The sequence below is a fragment of the Pipistrellus hanaki genome, assembly GCF_964339955.1.
Source record: "Pipistrellus hanaki genome assembly, chromosome: 4".
NCBI lineage: Eukaryota > Metazoa > Chordata > Mammalia > Chiroptera > Vespertilionidae > Pipistrellus > Pipistrellus hanaki.
The window spans coordinates 4,365,044-4,379,776 of record NC_140506.1 but is presented as its reverse complement, the minus strand read 5'-3'; the positions used below and the strand labels follow the sequence as shown (position 1 = coordinate 4,379,776).

General features: G+C 38.6%; 2 protein-coding genes across 4 annotated transcripts in view; both read left to right on the top strand.

Moving 5' to 3' along the window:
• RANBP3L (RAN binding protein 3 like) overlaps positions 1–14,733 on the top strand; it is a 463,124-nt gene that overhangs the window by 110,392 nt on the left and 337,999 nt on the right. The window lies entirely within an intron of this gene.
• The window catches only part of LMBRD2 (LMBR1 domain containing 2), a 39,596-nt gene that overhangs the window by 19,277 nt on the left and 5,586 nt on the right, over positions 1–14,733 (top strand). For 2 of the 3 annotated variants that reach the window (XM_084881896.1, XM_084881895.1), the window contains exons 10-17: positions 1,776–1,957; positions 2,700–2,833; positions 4,906–5,011; positions 5,677–5,774; positions 8,504–8,607; positions 10,136–10,182; positions 11,461–11,566; positions 14,124–14,253. In XM_084881896.1, coding sequence (XP_084738022.1) covers positions 1,776–1,957; positions 2,700–2,833; positions 4,906–5,011; positions 5,677–5,774; positions 8,504–8,607; positions 10,136–10,182; positions 11,461–11,566; positions 14,124–14,253 — 907 coding nt within the window. The remainder of the gene's footprint in view (positions 1–1,775; positions 1,958–2,699; positions 2,834–4,905; positions 5,012–5,676; positions 5,775–8,503; positions 8,608–10,135; positions 10,183–11,460; positions 11,567–14,123; positions 14,254–14,733) is intronic. The other variant, XM_084881897.1, reaches the window with a different exon arrangement.

Below are 14,733 nucleotides of genomic sequence, written 5' to 3'. Positions count from 1 at the left end.
TTATGTATCTGGTAAACTTTCTCCCCAAAGAAAACTATTTTACTTTTCGCTTGATGTATAATCTATCATTTTGCACTGTTACTTCACAGATGACCAAAATTCTATGCAAAAATATGTGTGCTATGTCAAGCATATTTTGTATATATAATATGTACTTAAAGCAATTAGAATTCTAAGTAATTTCACATCACAAACTTGGGTCACTCCTTCAATCTTGATATATTACAAAAAATATTCCTGTAAGAAATACTCTTTGAACATTTACATTTTTTAAAAAGATTATGTGTATTTATTTATTTATTTTTAATATACTTTATTGATTTTTCACAGAGAGGAAGGAAGAGGAATAGATAGCCAGAAACATGGATGAGAGAGAAACATCAATCAGCTGCCTCCTGCACACTCCCCACTGGTGATGTGCCTCCAACCAAGGTACATGCCCTTGACCGGAATCGAACCTGGGACCTTTCAGTCTGCAGACCGACGCTCTATCCACTGAGCCAAACCGGTTTTGGCTGAACTTTTACATTTATTAATCTATTTACAAAACCTGTGCTCAATAAGCATAATTATTCTATTCTCCTTTATGATTATTTATGATACTTTCTTCAGTGTTATCAAGTTTAATATGAAGAATTTAATAAAAATACCAGTGTAAGAGTATTAAAACTTCTGTTTACCTTAGGTATTCAAGTAGATGCTTATGACTCTGTTTTGTATATTTGGTTTTCAGTATGAATACCTAATGGTAGTCATAAGAAATCTCTGAGATATCTTCTTCAATGAGGATCTTTCCTAATTAAATGAGGGAATGAAGTGACACTTGTTTTCACTCGTTCAACAAATATTTGAAAGACCAGAGTTATGAAAACAGTATCGCCTGTGGGGCTGTGGAAATCACCAGGAATTAATTAGCTGGGAACAGGGTTGAAAACACGTAGAGTGAGCCAGGATTCAGCGTACAATACGTGAAGTGAAATACCGCCTTTTCAGTTTTGTGAGCTTTCTTCTTTTTTTAACTTTTATTCTTTACCTAAAGGCAGATTTAACAAAAAATTACCAGAACACTAACGAAGAATTTCCATGTACCATTCACTCAGATTCTCCAAATGCTAACATTTGACCATAATTATTTTCTTTCTCTTTCTCTCTGTGTATATATTTTTTCCTTAATCTTTTCAAAGTTGAGTCCAGACATGATGCCTTTTAACCCAGAAATGTTTCTGTGTGTATTTTTTTTATAAGTAAAGACATTATCTTACATAACCAAGAACAATGGTCAAAATCAAGAAATTAGCATCAAACCAATACTATTATCTGCAGGCCTTCCTTGATTCTGCTAATTGTCTCAGTAACGTCTGTAAAAACCCAGGTCGGGCATTGTAGTCGGTTGTCATGTCTCTCCGGCTCCTTTACTCGGGAGCAGGTTCAGTCTGTGTTTGGTGACATTGATGTTTTTGAGAATACAGGCCAGTTTGGTTTTGTCCTGGGCCCCTGGGTTTGAGTTTGAGTTCCTCGTGGTTAGATGCAGGCTCTGTAATTCTGGCAGGAGCACTGCGGCAGGGATACTGTCTTCCCATCGTGCATCGCAGCAGGAGGCACCTGAGATGTTTGTCCCGTTATCGGTGCTGGGTGGGGTCTGCCTGCTTCCTCCACGATAAAACTACTGTTTTCTTCTTTGCAATTGTATATTTTACATGGAGATATTTGAAGCTGTGTAAACACCCCATTATGCTTTATGGCTTCCCTGGTGACTTTCTCCTTTTCTCCTCCAGAGTGGTACTGGGAGTGTCTCCTGCGACCCTGGTTTTACCGAATCCTGGCCGTGGTTCTGTCCGTCTTCTCAGTGATCGTCGTGTGGTCGGAGTGCACGTTCTTCAGCACCACCCCTGTCCTGTCCCTCTTCGCAGTCTTCATACAGCTGGCTGAGAAGACGTACAATTATATTTACATCGAGGTCGGTTTCTGTCTGTTATTCATAGGTGTCCATTCATAGTCTAACCCTCAACGGTAGCATCTTTTCCCCATAGGTTTCTTCTAGCAATAATGAAAATAGCGAAGTTACTAATTTACATTTCCAAAAAAGAGCTTCATCAGTTTACCCAGTCTATAAAAACCAAGAGCTGTATCTGAGGACAGGTGAAAAGATACAAAATAATGCAAAATACTCTTTTGGGGGTGCTTGCATCTTTTTATGCCTGCGGAGCCACGTAACTTATAGTCACGTGAGGAATTGCCCAGGGAATGGGAGAGCATGCTCACTTCAGGCGGTGGATTTGAAATTTAGGGATAAAATGTGAAAATGGTCGAGATGTAGAGGTTTTCGCATACTTTCGATTTATTAAATAGTAAAAAAAAAATCTGTTACAGTAGCTGTGGCTGGTTTGGTTCAAGTGGATAGAGCATTGGCCTGTGGACTGAAAGGTCCCTGGTTCGATTCCAGTCAAGGGCACATGCCTGAGTTGTGTGCTCTATCCCCAGTAGGGGGCGTGCAGGAGGCAGCCGATCAATGATTCTCTCTCATCGATATTTCTGTCTTCCCTCTCCCTTTTTCTCTGTAATCAATAAAAATATATTTTTTAAAAAATGTGTTACAGTATTTAAATTTTAGAATGTCAAATGTTAGCCAGAAGTAAAGGATAAGGCTGTGACAGGGTATAAAGTCCCGGGTTTTAATCTGTTACTGTTTTTGTTTTCAGATTGCTTGCTTCCTTTCCATCTTCTTCCTAAGTATCTGTGTTTATTCTACTGTGTTCAGGATTCGTGTGTTTAACTACTATTACCTGGCTTCACATCACCAGACTGATGCGTACAGCCTTCTTTTCAGCGGCATGTAAGTAGATTGTGTTCAGAAACCAGGGGAATGTCTCTGTGGCATACATCCTTATTGAGATCTCTTATTTCTTGTTTACGGGTTTTCCACTGACACCCGTATTTCTCTGAGCTAATTGATTAGGTTTAAATATTAACTGGATATTTGTTGACTGCTAGCTAATCACTGCTTAAAGGTTCGGGTTAAAATGGGGATGCTAGATTAGGATGAAAAAAGAAAGACATAGTGAACCTAAATTTACCAATTAGAGGTTCCATAAATAGATTAGTAAAAAATAGGAGCATGAGAGAGTTTGGAGACTAAATCAGACCGAGGGGGTATTCTGAGATTCAGTGGCCTCAAACGGAAGTGTAGAGGACTGAGAAAACGAACAGGAGTCATTTTTGCCAAGAAATTTAGCAAGAGTTTTGAGAGAGAGCTTCAGCTTGGGCTAGGTTGCACAATCTATTATTCGTCCATGTTGTTAAATTAGATATATTGGATATTAACATATAAATATCCTAGATATAATACACACACACACACACACACACACACACACACACACACACTGAGTGGCCAGACTATTATGATCTCTGAACACATAATAATCTGGCCACTCATTGTATATCCTATATAATAAAAGGCTAATATGCAAATTGTCCTCTCCACCAGGAATTCGACCAACAGGCAGGCTGGCCAACCATCCATGTCCCCTCCCCCTGGCCAGGCTGGCTAGACACCTCCCATGCACGAATTCATGCACTGGGCCTCTAATAAATACGTGTGTGTGTGTGTGTGTGTGTGTGTGTGTGTGTGTACTGAGTGGCCAGGTAATTATGCATTCAGAGATCATAATAATGCTGGACTAGGCAGGTTTGCAGAAGAATCAATATACAAAGCATCTGTAAGACTTTTTTGTTAATCTTTTTACCCAAATAATTATAAATTCATAGGAACTTGCAAATATAATACAAAGAGTTCTACCAACCTTTCCCAGTTTTCCCTAGTGGGGACGTTTTCTCTAGCTGTTCTACAATATTCAAGCCAGGAAATTACATTTACACATTACTGTTAACGAGACAATAGTCCTTATTTAATTCTCACTATTTTTTATCCTTTATTTGTGAGTGTGATTCCTATAACCACAACTACAGGGTGACCCTCCCCCACAAAAAAAAGTATATACACTTTAACGGCTGATAGCTCAGTTTTGAAAATGAGATATATTTTAATAAATACTGCCTTTATAATTCTAAAAGTGTGTGTATACATTTTTTGGGACATTATATTTTATCACCACATTCCCCATATTACCTCTTTTTTTTTTCAAGTACAGTTTACATTCAGTATTAGTCTGTATTTGTTTTAGATATATAGCATACTGGTTAGATAATCGTGTATGCTACAGAGTACTCCCCCTGATATTTCAAGTACCAGCCTGGCCCCACATATTAGTTATTACGGCATCATTGACTGTATTCCCCGTGCCGTACTTGACATTGCTGTGACTATTCTGTAACTGCCAATCTGTACTTCTCAATCCCTTCACTTTCTCTCCCTTCATTTTCCTCTCTCCTCCTTTCAACTCTGTAGCTCCATATGGTTCTCTCTTTATCTGGACAGCTTGAACTCTAACAGGTCTTCATACCTAAGTTACCAGAGTGGCGTATTGGATACGTCTCCAGATCTTCCAGGTGGTGAGCAGACCCACCTTGAGGATGGTACCGTCCTCGCTGTGCTGCGGAGAGACTGCACAGGTGGTGGACTTGGACGAGGTGTATTCAGAGGCCCTTCACCAGTTCTTGGGATAAAGCAGTGCAGACACCACCCAGGCAGGCAGCCGAAGGCCGCAGTTTTCCCTTGTAGGTGTTTATGTTTTTAAGGAAGATGTGATTAATAGTATTTCCAAAATGTCTTCCAAGTAAGTAGGGGAGTTTCACTTTAATAATTCAAAATACATATATTACAGCTAGATGAAAGTAATAGTTACAGTGATCTAAAATGTTGTCAATACACTTCAATACAATATAAAATGTATTGTATTTTGCTGCTTTATTTTTATACTTTCTGTTTGTAAATGCCTGTTGCAGGTTATTTTGCCGTTTGACTCCTCCTTTATGTCTTAATTTCTTGGGTTTGACCCACATGGATTCCTCCATCTCTCACCAGAATACGCAACCAACTGCTTATACCTCTGTAAGTACGGTCAGCAAGCAGAGTTCTTTAGATTCATTAATTATATGGGATGTTATTACTGAGAAAATTTTTTAATTCAGAAAAGTTCTAAAGCATTTGGTTCTTTTTAAAAATAACTAAATCTGTCTTTTAAAGATTATGTTTATAAGTACTAATGACTGGATGAAAGTGATTTTGCTTTCTTTTATTATAAAAAAGTGTTTTCTGGTTTACATAGGTCATTTAGCTGGTAGTATTAATAGACTTGACCTATAATAATAGGTCAAGTTTATTAATATCTCTGGTCTTAAGGTATATGATAATATTCAGTAATGCTTATAAAATATTAACTTTCTTTAGAGGAAAATAAGCAAATTAAGATATAATCAGCATATGACATTGTATTAGTTTAAGTTGTACAACATCATGATTTGAAATATACATATATTGTGAAATGATTACATAGTCAATTTAGTTAACATTCATCACCTCAGTAACAGTTTCCTTTCTTGTGATAAGAATTTAAAAATCAGTTCATTTAGTGCTTTATGTATACTTTTTCAAAAGCTCATGTTTATTTATATAACTGGCTATGTGTGAACTTTCTAATGACAGAAATAATAAAATATCAGGGGTCTACTCTACTAATTTAACTTACTTTTTTCTACCTTTTTTCTTCATTTTAGATTATGGGTTCCATGAAAGTTTTATCCTTCATTGCAGATGGATTCTATATATATTATCCTATGTTGGTGGTCATTCTCTGCATTGCTACTTATTTTAGGTAAGAAACCTAACATGGTTTATTTTCCCACATACTCTTACCCTCACCTGGGTATCCTTTCTTCTTACAACTCTTTTAAACACTTATTGCTTGGGTTCTGGTTGCTGTCTGTCTTATGGTGGCTTTGGGGCTGCTGGGGACAGTTTAAAGGGATGGTTTGAGTGATGAAGAGAGGCTTTGTTTCCGAAGATATTTTCAGGAAAAGAGAGGTAGAGTTATTCATTACAAATATTTAGGCTACAAAGTGACAGGATTAATTACAGAGTGTTAACTTGAAGTCCTGGCCTTCGACACTGATAGCCAGGTATCCTATGTAATAAAAGCCCAGCGACCATAACGGCAGAGTGACCAGAATGCCGTTAGACCAGTCCCTATGAGGTGCACTGACCACCTCTTGGTCCTTTTCCCAGCCTGCAGGCTCCCATCGCCCAGTGAAGAATGGGGACCCAGGGGTAGGTGGCAGGGGATGCTGGCAGCACCAGGCCAAGGTCCCTGCCCCGCTGGTTGCCCTCCACACACAGGACAACCCATGATGGGGGTGGGGCTGGTGAGAGGGCAGGAACGGCCAACCGCTCGGTCCCTGCCCCTAGCAGGCAGCCTCCCATCACCGATGGCGAACAGGGAATGGGGGTGGGTGGTGGCTGGATGCCTGGCCAGCTGCCAGCAGCCAGGGAAGATGGCCCTGATTGCATGCTAGGCCTAGGGACCGTACCCAGGCACGATTTTGTGTGCTGTGTCCATTTAGGTGATGGCATCATGTAGCAATGCCCTGCTTCCTCTCCCTAGTGACTAGCCTCCTTGCAGTTTCTTCAGCACAGGAATACTTTATAGCCAGGTGGCAACATTTACACTTTAAACAAATGTCTGTGAAGGGTTTTCCCATGCCTCATCTCATTTGATCCTCACAGAAGTCCTGGAGTAGGTAGAGAGGAGACTCAGTGGAATCCTTTTTTCTTTTCATTAGCTGGAAAACAGAGATTTAGAAACTTAGAAACTTGACCCAACTGAAAAGAAGTAAGAAATGGTGGACCTTGAAAATGACTTCAGGTTTTCTCACTGACAGAATATAGTCAAACACTGCTGCAGTTAAATATTTTACCCTTTGTTCTCCCTGCATGATCCACAATAATAATCTGCTTCATGTTGATATTTACTGCTGGGTTTCTGACAATTACCTGAAAGAGAAGTTGGGGTGCTTTACTGGGCTGGAAAAAATTTAGCTAAATCAGAAAGTGGGTCTAATTAAGCAAGTTTATTCTATATCTATAAAAGGCTAAGTTGACTTGTGCATGTGATACATATAAAACTTGCTGGCGCCAATCGCACATGTGTTTCCATATGTCATTGTCAATCATGAATTTGGTTGACACTTCTATTATAGAGAAAGGGTGAAAAGCAATATTAAAATATGTCTTTTAATTAATTTCCTTTCAATGTACAGGAATTAGTGCACTGGGCCACTAGTAGCTTATAAAACATGCTCAGTTCATGACCAGTAACATAAATTGGTCTTAGGGCTTTTCCCACAATTATTCTTGGGTTTCTAGATGCTTCAGATCTTAACTAGCCCAAAAGGTCAGATGCAGAACGATTTCAATCAGGCAGCACGTGTAAGGCTGGGAAGTACACCGGCTGCTCTTTTCATAGGATTAGCAGAAGTGATAGACGGTTAGAGGTAAGACTCAAAAGGAGTCCGAGGACAGGTGTGCTAGGCTTCTAGCACTGTCTGCCCTACTTCCACATGTCAGATGCCCTCATCCTGTACTCTGTCCACCCTCTCCACTGCTTACATGCTCCATGACATACCAGAGGTGCTGCTTAAAAAAATTTTTTTTTATTGATGTTAGCTCGCTTTTCTAACAAAAATAAGTTTCATCCCATGACTTTCTACTTAAATCTTCCAATACCGTTATAAGGTTATTCAGATATACATATCTACTAACATTAGGATAATGAGTACATGGACAATATTGTGTGAAATAAATTCTCTGTTGGGTTTTTAAAAACATCTGTGGTGTACCTTTCCATAATTTAAAATAACAGTTAATATGAACTGGTAATAAATCTATTGTTTTGAGTTTTTGCTGTTAGGTAGAAAAGATTTAGGTTTATACTGTGAAAATCATGTATTAAAGGAAGAAAGCAATCATCCTTTGGCTGTCCAGAACCAAGTTGATTATATGCTTAGTCACTTAGAAATTTTCTAAAACTGTTAATGGAATATTAGAGCTTATGATGAACAGATTATTTCTTCTCATGTTAGTAGTTATTTTGGTAAGAGTAGCATCTCTTCTTACTTTATTAGGTTATGATACGTATCATGTAATAGATGGGTGGGATAGTGCTTTTTCAACTATAAAATCTTAAATATAAAGAATCAGTAGTAGTAAAGTTGCTGTTTGAATATAAGAAAGTAATAAATTGTTTTTGTTTAGCATCCTTTTATAATACTTTTCTTAACATATGCTAATGGCCTAACTGACTTTGTTTTCTTAAGAAATCTGGGTATGTGGCATAACTTAAATCAGTGGACTACTGGACATATAAGCGCCTTAGAAAGGGAAGTGAGTATTTCTTAAAGACAAATGAAACTCTAGTAACTTACTGTGATAATTAATAATAAAGCATAGGCTTCTTTGATTGTTACAGCACTAAAAAAATAGCTTATATAAACAGTTACACTGTGAAAAAATGCTTTTTTAAAAAAATATATTTTTTAATTTTATTAGTTTGGGAACTCGTTGTTTGAATCTACTTGGTTTCCAGCAGTTCATGGGAGATAATGATATGACCTCAGACTTAGTTGATGAAGGAAAAGAATTAATCAGGCGAGGTAAGATTTATCTTTTTAAATAAATGGAGGAAGAGTACAAGACTCCAAATACAGAATTAATGTTTGTTAATTTGTAATATTTATTCTATCTTGGGAAATTGCAAATTAATATTTTTAGCCAAAAACCTACATAAAGTCTTTGTAGTAAAAATAATTAGAAAACATAAATGATTTCTCATCTGTCTTTAGGAAATTTTGCAGTAGAAATTATGTAGTATGTCTGCAGCTAAAAAATGCCCTTGTACAGTGTTGGAGTCATTTTCAGGTTTGCTTTGAGACAGATATACAAGTTTAGTACATTTGTAAAGCTTATTAATTTAAAAAATCATCAGCTTCAGCCTGAATAGGAATCATTCAGTCCAAGGGTGGATTTTAGAATGTGGTGGATGATCACTACCAACCTGTTAGAATACATGGCCCTCTACTGGAATCTAATCTCAAAACTGAATGTATCAAGTTCCCTGATGTTCATGTGATGGTAGGATAGGTAAAAAGGAAAAACAGAACTTGAGTTTTGGGGCAGTGGTACTCTTCCCCCCTTGGGTCTGGGCTTTTATGTGATCACTAGTTAAATGTAAGCCAGAATTTGTTTCAGCTCTAAAATAAGCTGGGGTAGTCTTCCATGCCCTCATTGGAAGGGGTGTCTAGTTAATGCAATAGTTCTATTGCTTTTGGCATTAATGAGACTGCATCTGGAGGATCATATCCAGTCCTGGGTAAGACTTTCAAGAGTAAAAATGGTAAACCAGAAGGTATTTAGAGGACAGAATTAAGAGTCTGTAAAGCATATCTTATGGGAAAAAGAAAAACAACAACCACCAACCACTGAATATATAGCCATCTATATATATAAAAGCCATATATATATATATAAAAGCCAAGTGACTGGAAAGTTGGAACGAGCAGTTGCTTTGACGTGCACTGTGGCCCCAATCGCCCCCCACATCCTGATTAGGGGCAGGGCCTGCTGGACAACTGCCTGTGGCCCCTCCTCCGGGCCAGCCCTACCCCCGATCACTCCTCCCCCTCCCCCCAACCTGCCAACCTCCCACATCCTAGCCCTGATTGGGCCCCAGTCGGGGACAGGGCCAGCAGCCAACCTCCCCCCAGCCAGCCCAACCCCGATTGGCCTCAATCGGGGCGGGCTGGCCAGACCCCACCCATACATGAATTCATGCACTAGGCCTCTAGTAAGAGAATAAGATTAAAGACTCTTATGCAGGAAGAATTATGAACTTAATTTAAAAGATAGGACATAAAAGAGAAGTTGCAGAGGAGCAAATTTCCAGTGACCATGGAGAAGAACTTTTTCTCACTGAGACGGGACAGCCTCAAGAGCCATCTCCAGCAAGAGGGAGGTGCTCTCTGTGGAGTTAGGTGATCTCTCAGGCCCTTTCCATCGTAACCTTTTACCTTTGACTTTGTAGTAATTTAAAGGAAATTGGTCATAACCTGATACCTTTACTTAGTTACCTTCCATCTAATTAAGTTATCTTATACGAAATTTGAAATTACTTTTCTTCTCTAGAGAAGAGAAAAAGGCAAAGGCAAGAAGAAGGTGAAAACCGAAGAAGAGTAAGTACAGTACTTATTAAATTGCTGTAACCTAAACATAGATGTGAAATATTAAAAAAAAAAATCATACTGATTCAGAATAAAGGGCTAGAGACCAGAGAATCATTAGAAAAGACGTAAGATACATTTAAAAAAAAAGGTAATTTTGCTAGTTTCAGATATACATGCTAGGTACCCCATCAGACATGTTTTAACAAGTCATCAGTGATAAATTCATGTCCAACATCTAGCAGAGTCTTGAATAAGGTAGGTGCTCTGTAAATACTTTCTTATTAAATGAATGAATGCATTCATGCAGTCTTGCTATGAAAGTAATTTTAATCAATTTAAAATTATACACTTCGTAATACGACACTGCTTTTATCCTCTCTAATTGTTCTTCAGTTGTCTGTTTGCTGAGGCTGATTAGCCTCCTCCCGGAGAGTGAAAAGGCAAAAAAGTAGAAAACCAGGTCCCAGTCAGGACAGAGTTCCAGCACGTAGGTGTGTCTGCGCTGGAGCCGTGAGGGCGGAGACGTGCGGTGGTCCTCCGTGCTGAGTGTGTGTCCTGAGGAAGGAGACTTGTGCTTTCTTTGGGAGTCATGACTAGAACCAGAGCGGAAGTTCCTGGCGATGGAGTTCCCTCTGAGAATCTCTATGTTTACCGGGAGTGATCATGCATAGACATCACATGTCACCTAGGAGGAGGGCCGGAAGCATGTCATGGCCACGTTAGAATGAAGCCCTGCACTGCTCCGGAGGTTGAGTTAGGTGACCGCTCACGGCCCTTTCAAATCTCAGAATTTAAAGAGTGGATTCCTAGTTACTATGGTTTTAGTGACGTCCAGACCACACACAATGCCATGGGGAGCCATTATCTAATTATCTTGGCTTACAACTTCAATTTTGCTATCAAATGTGTTTAGAGACTCTAAATTTGTAGTTAATTCAGGGTGAAGAACATTTTGTTAACATCTCATTAGTTATTAGGTGTTCTCATAACTTGAACATTGTCAAAGTAAGTTTGTTGTAGGTGTAATATTTTAACATTTTAGATAGAAGAATTAAATAACACAATAATCATAGCTAGAAAATATATCTATAAATCCCTTCATTTGTAAAAGTTAAGTTTGGAAATTATTACAATTATATAGAGATAAGAAAAATGATTGACCTATGATTTCTAAAGGCACTATGCTAGTTATACTGATTATGTGATGAATTTCTGATGAAAATAATTAAATTATATTTTCTGCCTGTGAGTGCTTTTGTTGTATATTCATCTCTGTTTCTTTCCTAGGAATGGAAAGAACGATATGGGCACAATAGAGAAGATTCCACTAGAAACAGAAATGTTCATATTGATCCAAAAGAGTCAAATTTTTCAGAAATGAGTACGACCCGACGTGAGTAGTTTATTGTCTGCGTGTGTTTTCTTGTGCTTGCCTTCAGTGACTTTCGGTTTTCATCCCCTAGTGTATCGGAGGCAGGGATCCTCAAATGTGCATTCTGGTAGGAGGAGGGGACATCTGGGCTATCGATGAGCAGTTGTAATTGTACTATCCTAATAGCAGTGCTTATCCCAGGCCTAGTCTAGGCCAGTGGTCGGCAAACCCATTAGTCCACAGAGCCAAATATCAACAGTACAACGACTGAAATTTCTTTTGAGAGCCAAATTTTTTAAACTTAAACTTCTTCTAACGCCACTTCTTCAAAATAGACTTGCTCAGGTCGTGGTATTTTGTGGAAGAGCCACAATCAAGGGGCCAGAGCCACATGTGTCTTGAGAGCCACTAGTCTAGGCAGATAACTGATTTCTATTATTTACCTAGATGTTTTTTGTTTGTTTCTATTTTCAAAATAGTTTTTATTGATTTCAGAAAGGACAGGAGAGGGAGAGAGATGGAAACATCAGTGATGAGAGACGATCATTGATTGGCTGCCTCCTGCAGGCCCCACACCGGGAATCAAAACTTAACCTCCTGGTTCATAGGTTGATGCTCAATCACTGAGCCATGTCAGCCAAGCTAGATGTTTTTCTTTACTTTTCTATTGGTAGAGTTAAGCCTCAATTCAGTCATGTTTATAATAGTTTACTGACTGGCCCATATATGTCGGGCACTTTCCCAGCTGCTCATAATGTATTGAGGAACTGATGCCAGGCTGGGGACACTTGTCAGTGGGTTGAATAAAGAAAATTATTCAACGTCCTTAATCCTACCCTCTGCTACCACCTGCCCCTGGAAAGGTGGTGGGAAGCCTGTGTTTGTGCAGAACCAGCACTGTTTTTTGGGGGACAGCTGCGGGAACTCTGCTCAGGTGATGGGAGAAATTCTCTATTGAGAAAGGATTTCTGTGATAAAGAAGTACTTCACTGAGTGTGCACAAGGGAATAGTATTCAGCCAGGTGAAGGTGTTTTAGGCAGAAGGACTAATGAGTGACAGGAGAGAACCTTTGGGGAAATGCAAGCTTTCCTCTGATTAGAGCCCAAGTATGAGGAGCCTGAGAAGGGGAGGCTACAGAGATAGTGGGGCCCTAAGAGCAGAGACCCTGAGATACAGAGGAAAGGATGGATTTGAAGGACACTTGGGTTAGAAGGAAGAGGGAAGAGTTAAAGTTTAGTTAAAGCTAGGATTAGAGGGAGGATTTTACAGAAAAATTTGGAAGCTTGCTTACCATGGAACAGGAGCCAGCAGTGGGAGGATCTGAGAGTGTGGGAGAATGGCTAAGAGGTTAAGAGAAGAGATGATGAGCTAGAGAGACCTGGCATGTGGTAGGCAACTAGTATTTGCTGAATGAATGAGAGAAAAGATGAAGGGTTGAGTCCAAGATGACAAAAAGGAGAGAGATGATAAAAATGACCTCTATCATAAGTTGTGTTGAAGCTCTTGGGCTGCTCAGAGCTACATTGTGAGAGTTTAGATTGTTAGTGGAGAAAACCCATCCATGCAGGATGGAGGGTTAGTGCTCTCGGTCTGTGCCCACCAGGATGGAGCCAGTAGTCACATGTGACTGTCCAGCATTTGCAGTGTGCCTGTGCTTCACGATGAATGATAATATTTCGGATATATTTGGTTAAATTAAATATATTAAAATTCATTTCCCCTATTTCATTTTACTTCTTTAATGTAGCTTTTTTAATTTACTTCTTTAATGTAATATGGGGCTTGCATTTCATTGGCTGGACATTGCTGCCTTAAACTCTTGCCTATTGGGAAAAGGATTCAGGCCTTTTTCTTTTTTCTTCTTTTTTTTATTTAATTTACTGGAGTGACATCAGTTAATAAAATTACATAGTTCAGGCCTTTCTTAAAGAGCTGGAGTTGAGGGTTTGTGTTTTTACAATCCCAAGTCAAGTAACACACGATACAATATAAGATGATGTATTGTAGAATTATATAACTGGAACCTGTATAATTTTGTTGACCAATGTCACCCCAGTAAATTCAATTAAAAAAAAAAAAAAAAAAAAAGAGCTGGAGTTGAGTTTACCTTAAAGAAAATCTTAGCCAAGAAATGAGATGTAGCAGCCCCTGTAAAACCAACTGAAACTTGATTTCATTATCAGTAATTTTACTGCTATGATACTCTTGTTAAATATTAACTCATTCATAGTAATTAAGTCTTCGCACTGTAGTTGCTACTGAGCTTAGATCAGCTTATGATAGAGGTAATTTTTATCGTATCATTCATTTTTGTCATCTTGGACTCAACCCTTCATCTTTTCTCTCATTCATTCAGCAAATACTGGTTACCTACCTCATTTTTCCTTGTTTTTTATCATATTATTTATCATTTTAATCTGATTATAAGGAACAGTGTAGGTATCATTTCCTAATCCTGCTGTCACAATCAAAATCAAGATCTTTTACAATCTTGACTTTTCTTTCTGTGAGTTCATATACTATAAATAGAAAAAAGACAATAGAAAAATAAACATGTTCTTTTTTCTTCCTTTGCAGCAGCATCTAAATATACGAGGGCCAATAATAGGACTGAGAGGGACCGAATAGAACTCCTACAAGATGTAGAACCTTTGGATTTTAATGCAGAAGCATTTACTGATGATCCCCTGGAAGCTGAATCAGGAAGGTGAGTTCCAGCTGTGTCATGTTGGCTCTAGCGTGTCGCTGAAATCTTAGTAAGATACTGGCCTTATGAGATAAATAAACATAAGGAAAATGTTCATCTTTACTACTGAAAAAAAGCATATGAAGCCCAGCCCGTGTTGCTCAGTGGTTGAGAGTTGACATATGAAGCAGGAGATCATGGTTTGATTCCTGGTCAAGGCACATGCCCAGGGTTGTGAACTTGATCCCCAGTATGGGGCATGCAGGAGGCAGCTGATCAGTAATCAACATCATTGATGTTTTTCTCTCTCTCCCTCTCCTCTCTGAAATCAATAAAAATATTTTTAAAAGCATATTAAGCAACCTTTGATGCCTTTTTATACCTTCTAATGCTTTTCTGTTTTTAAAATTATAGCATCCAGTGCTGGTAACTGAAATCTTAATAAACTGCTAATGACATTACAAATTGATAATAAGAGAATCTTAACAATGTCTGTCTCTG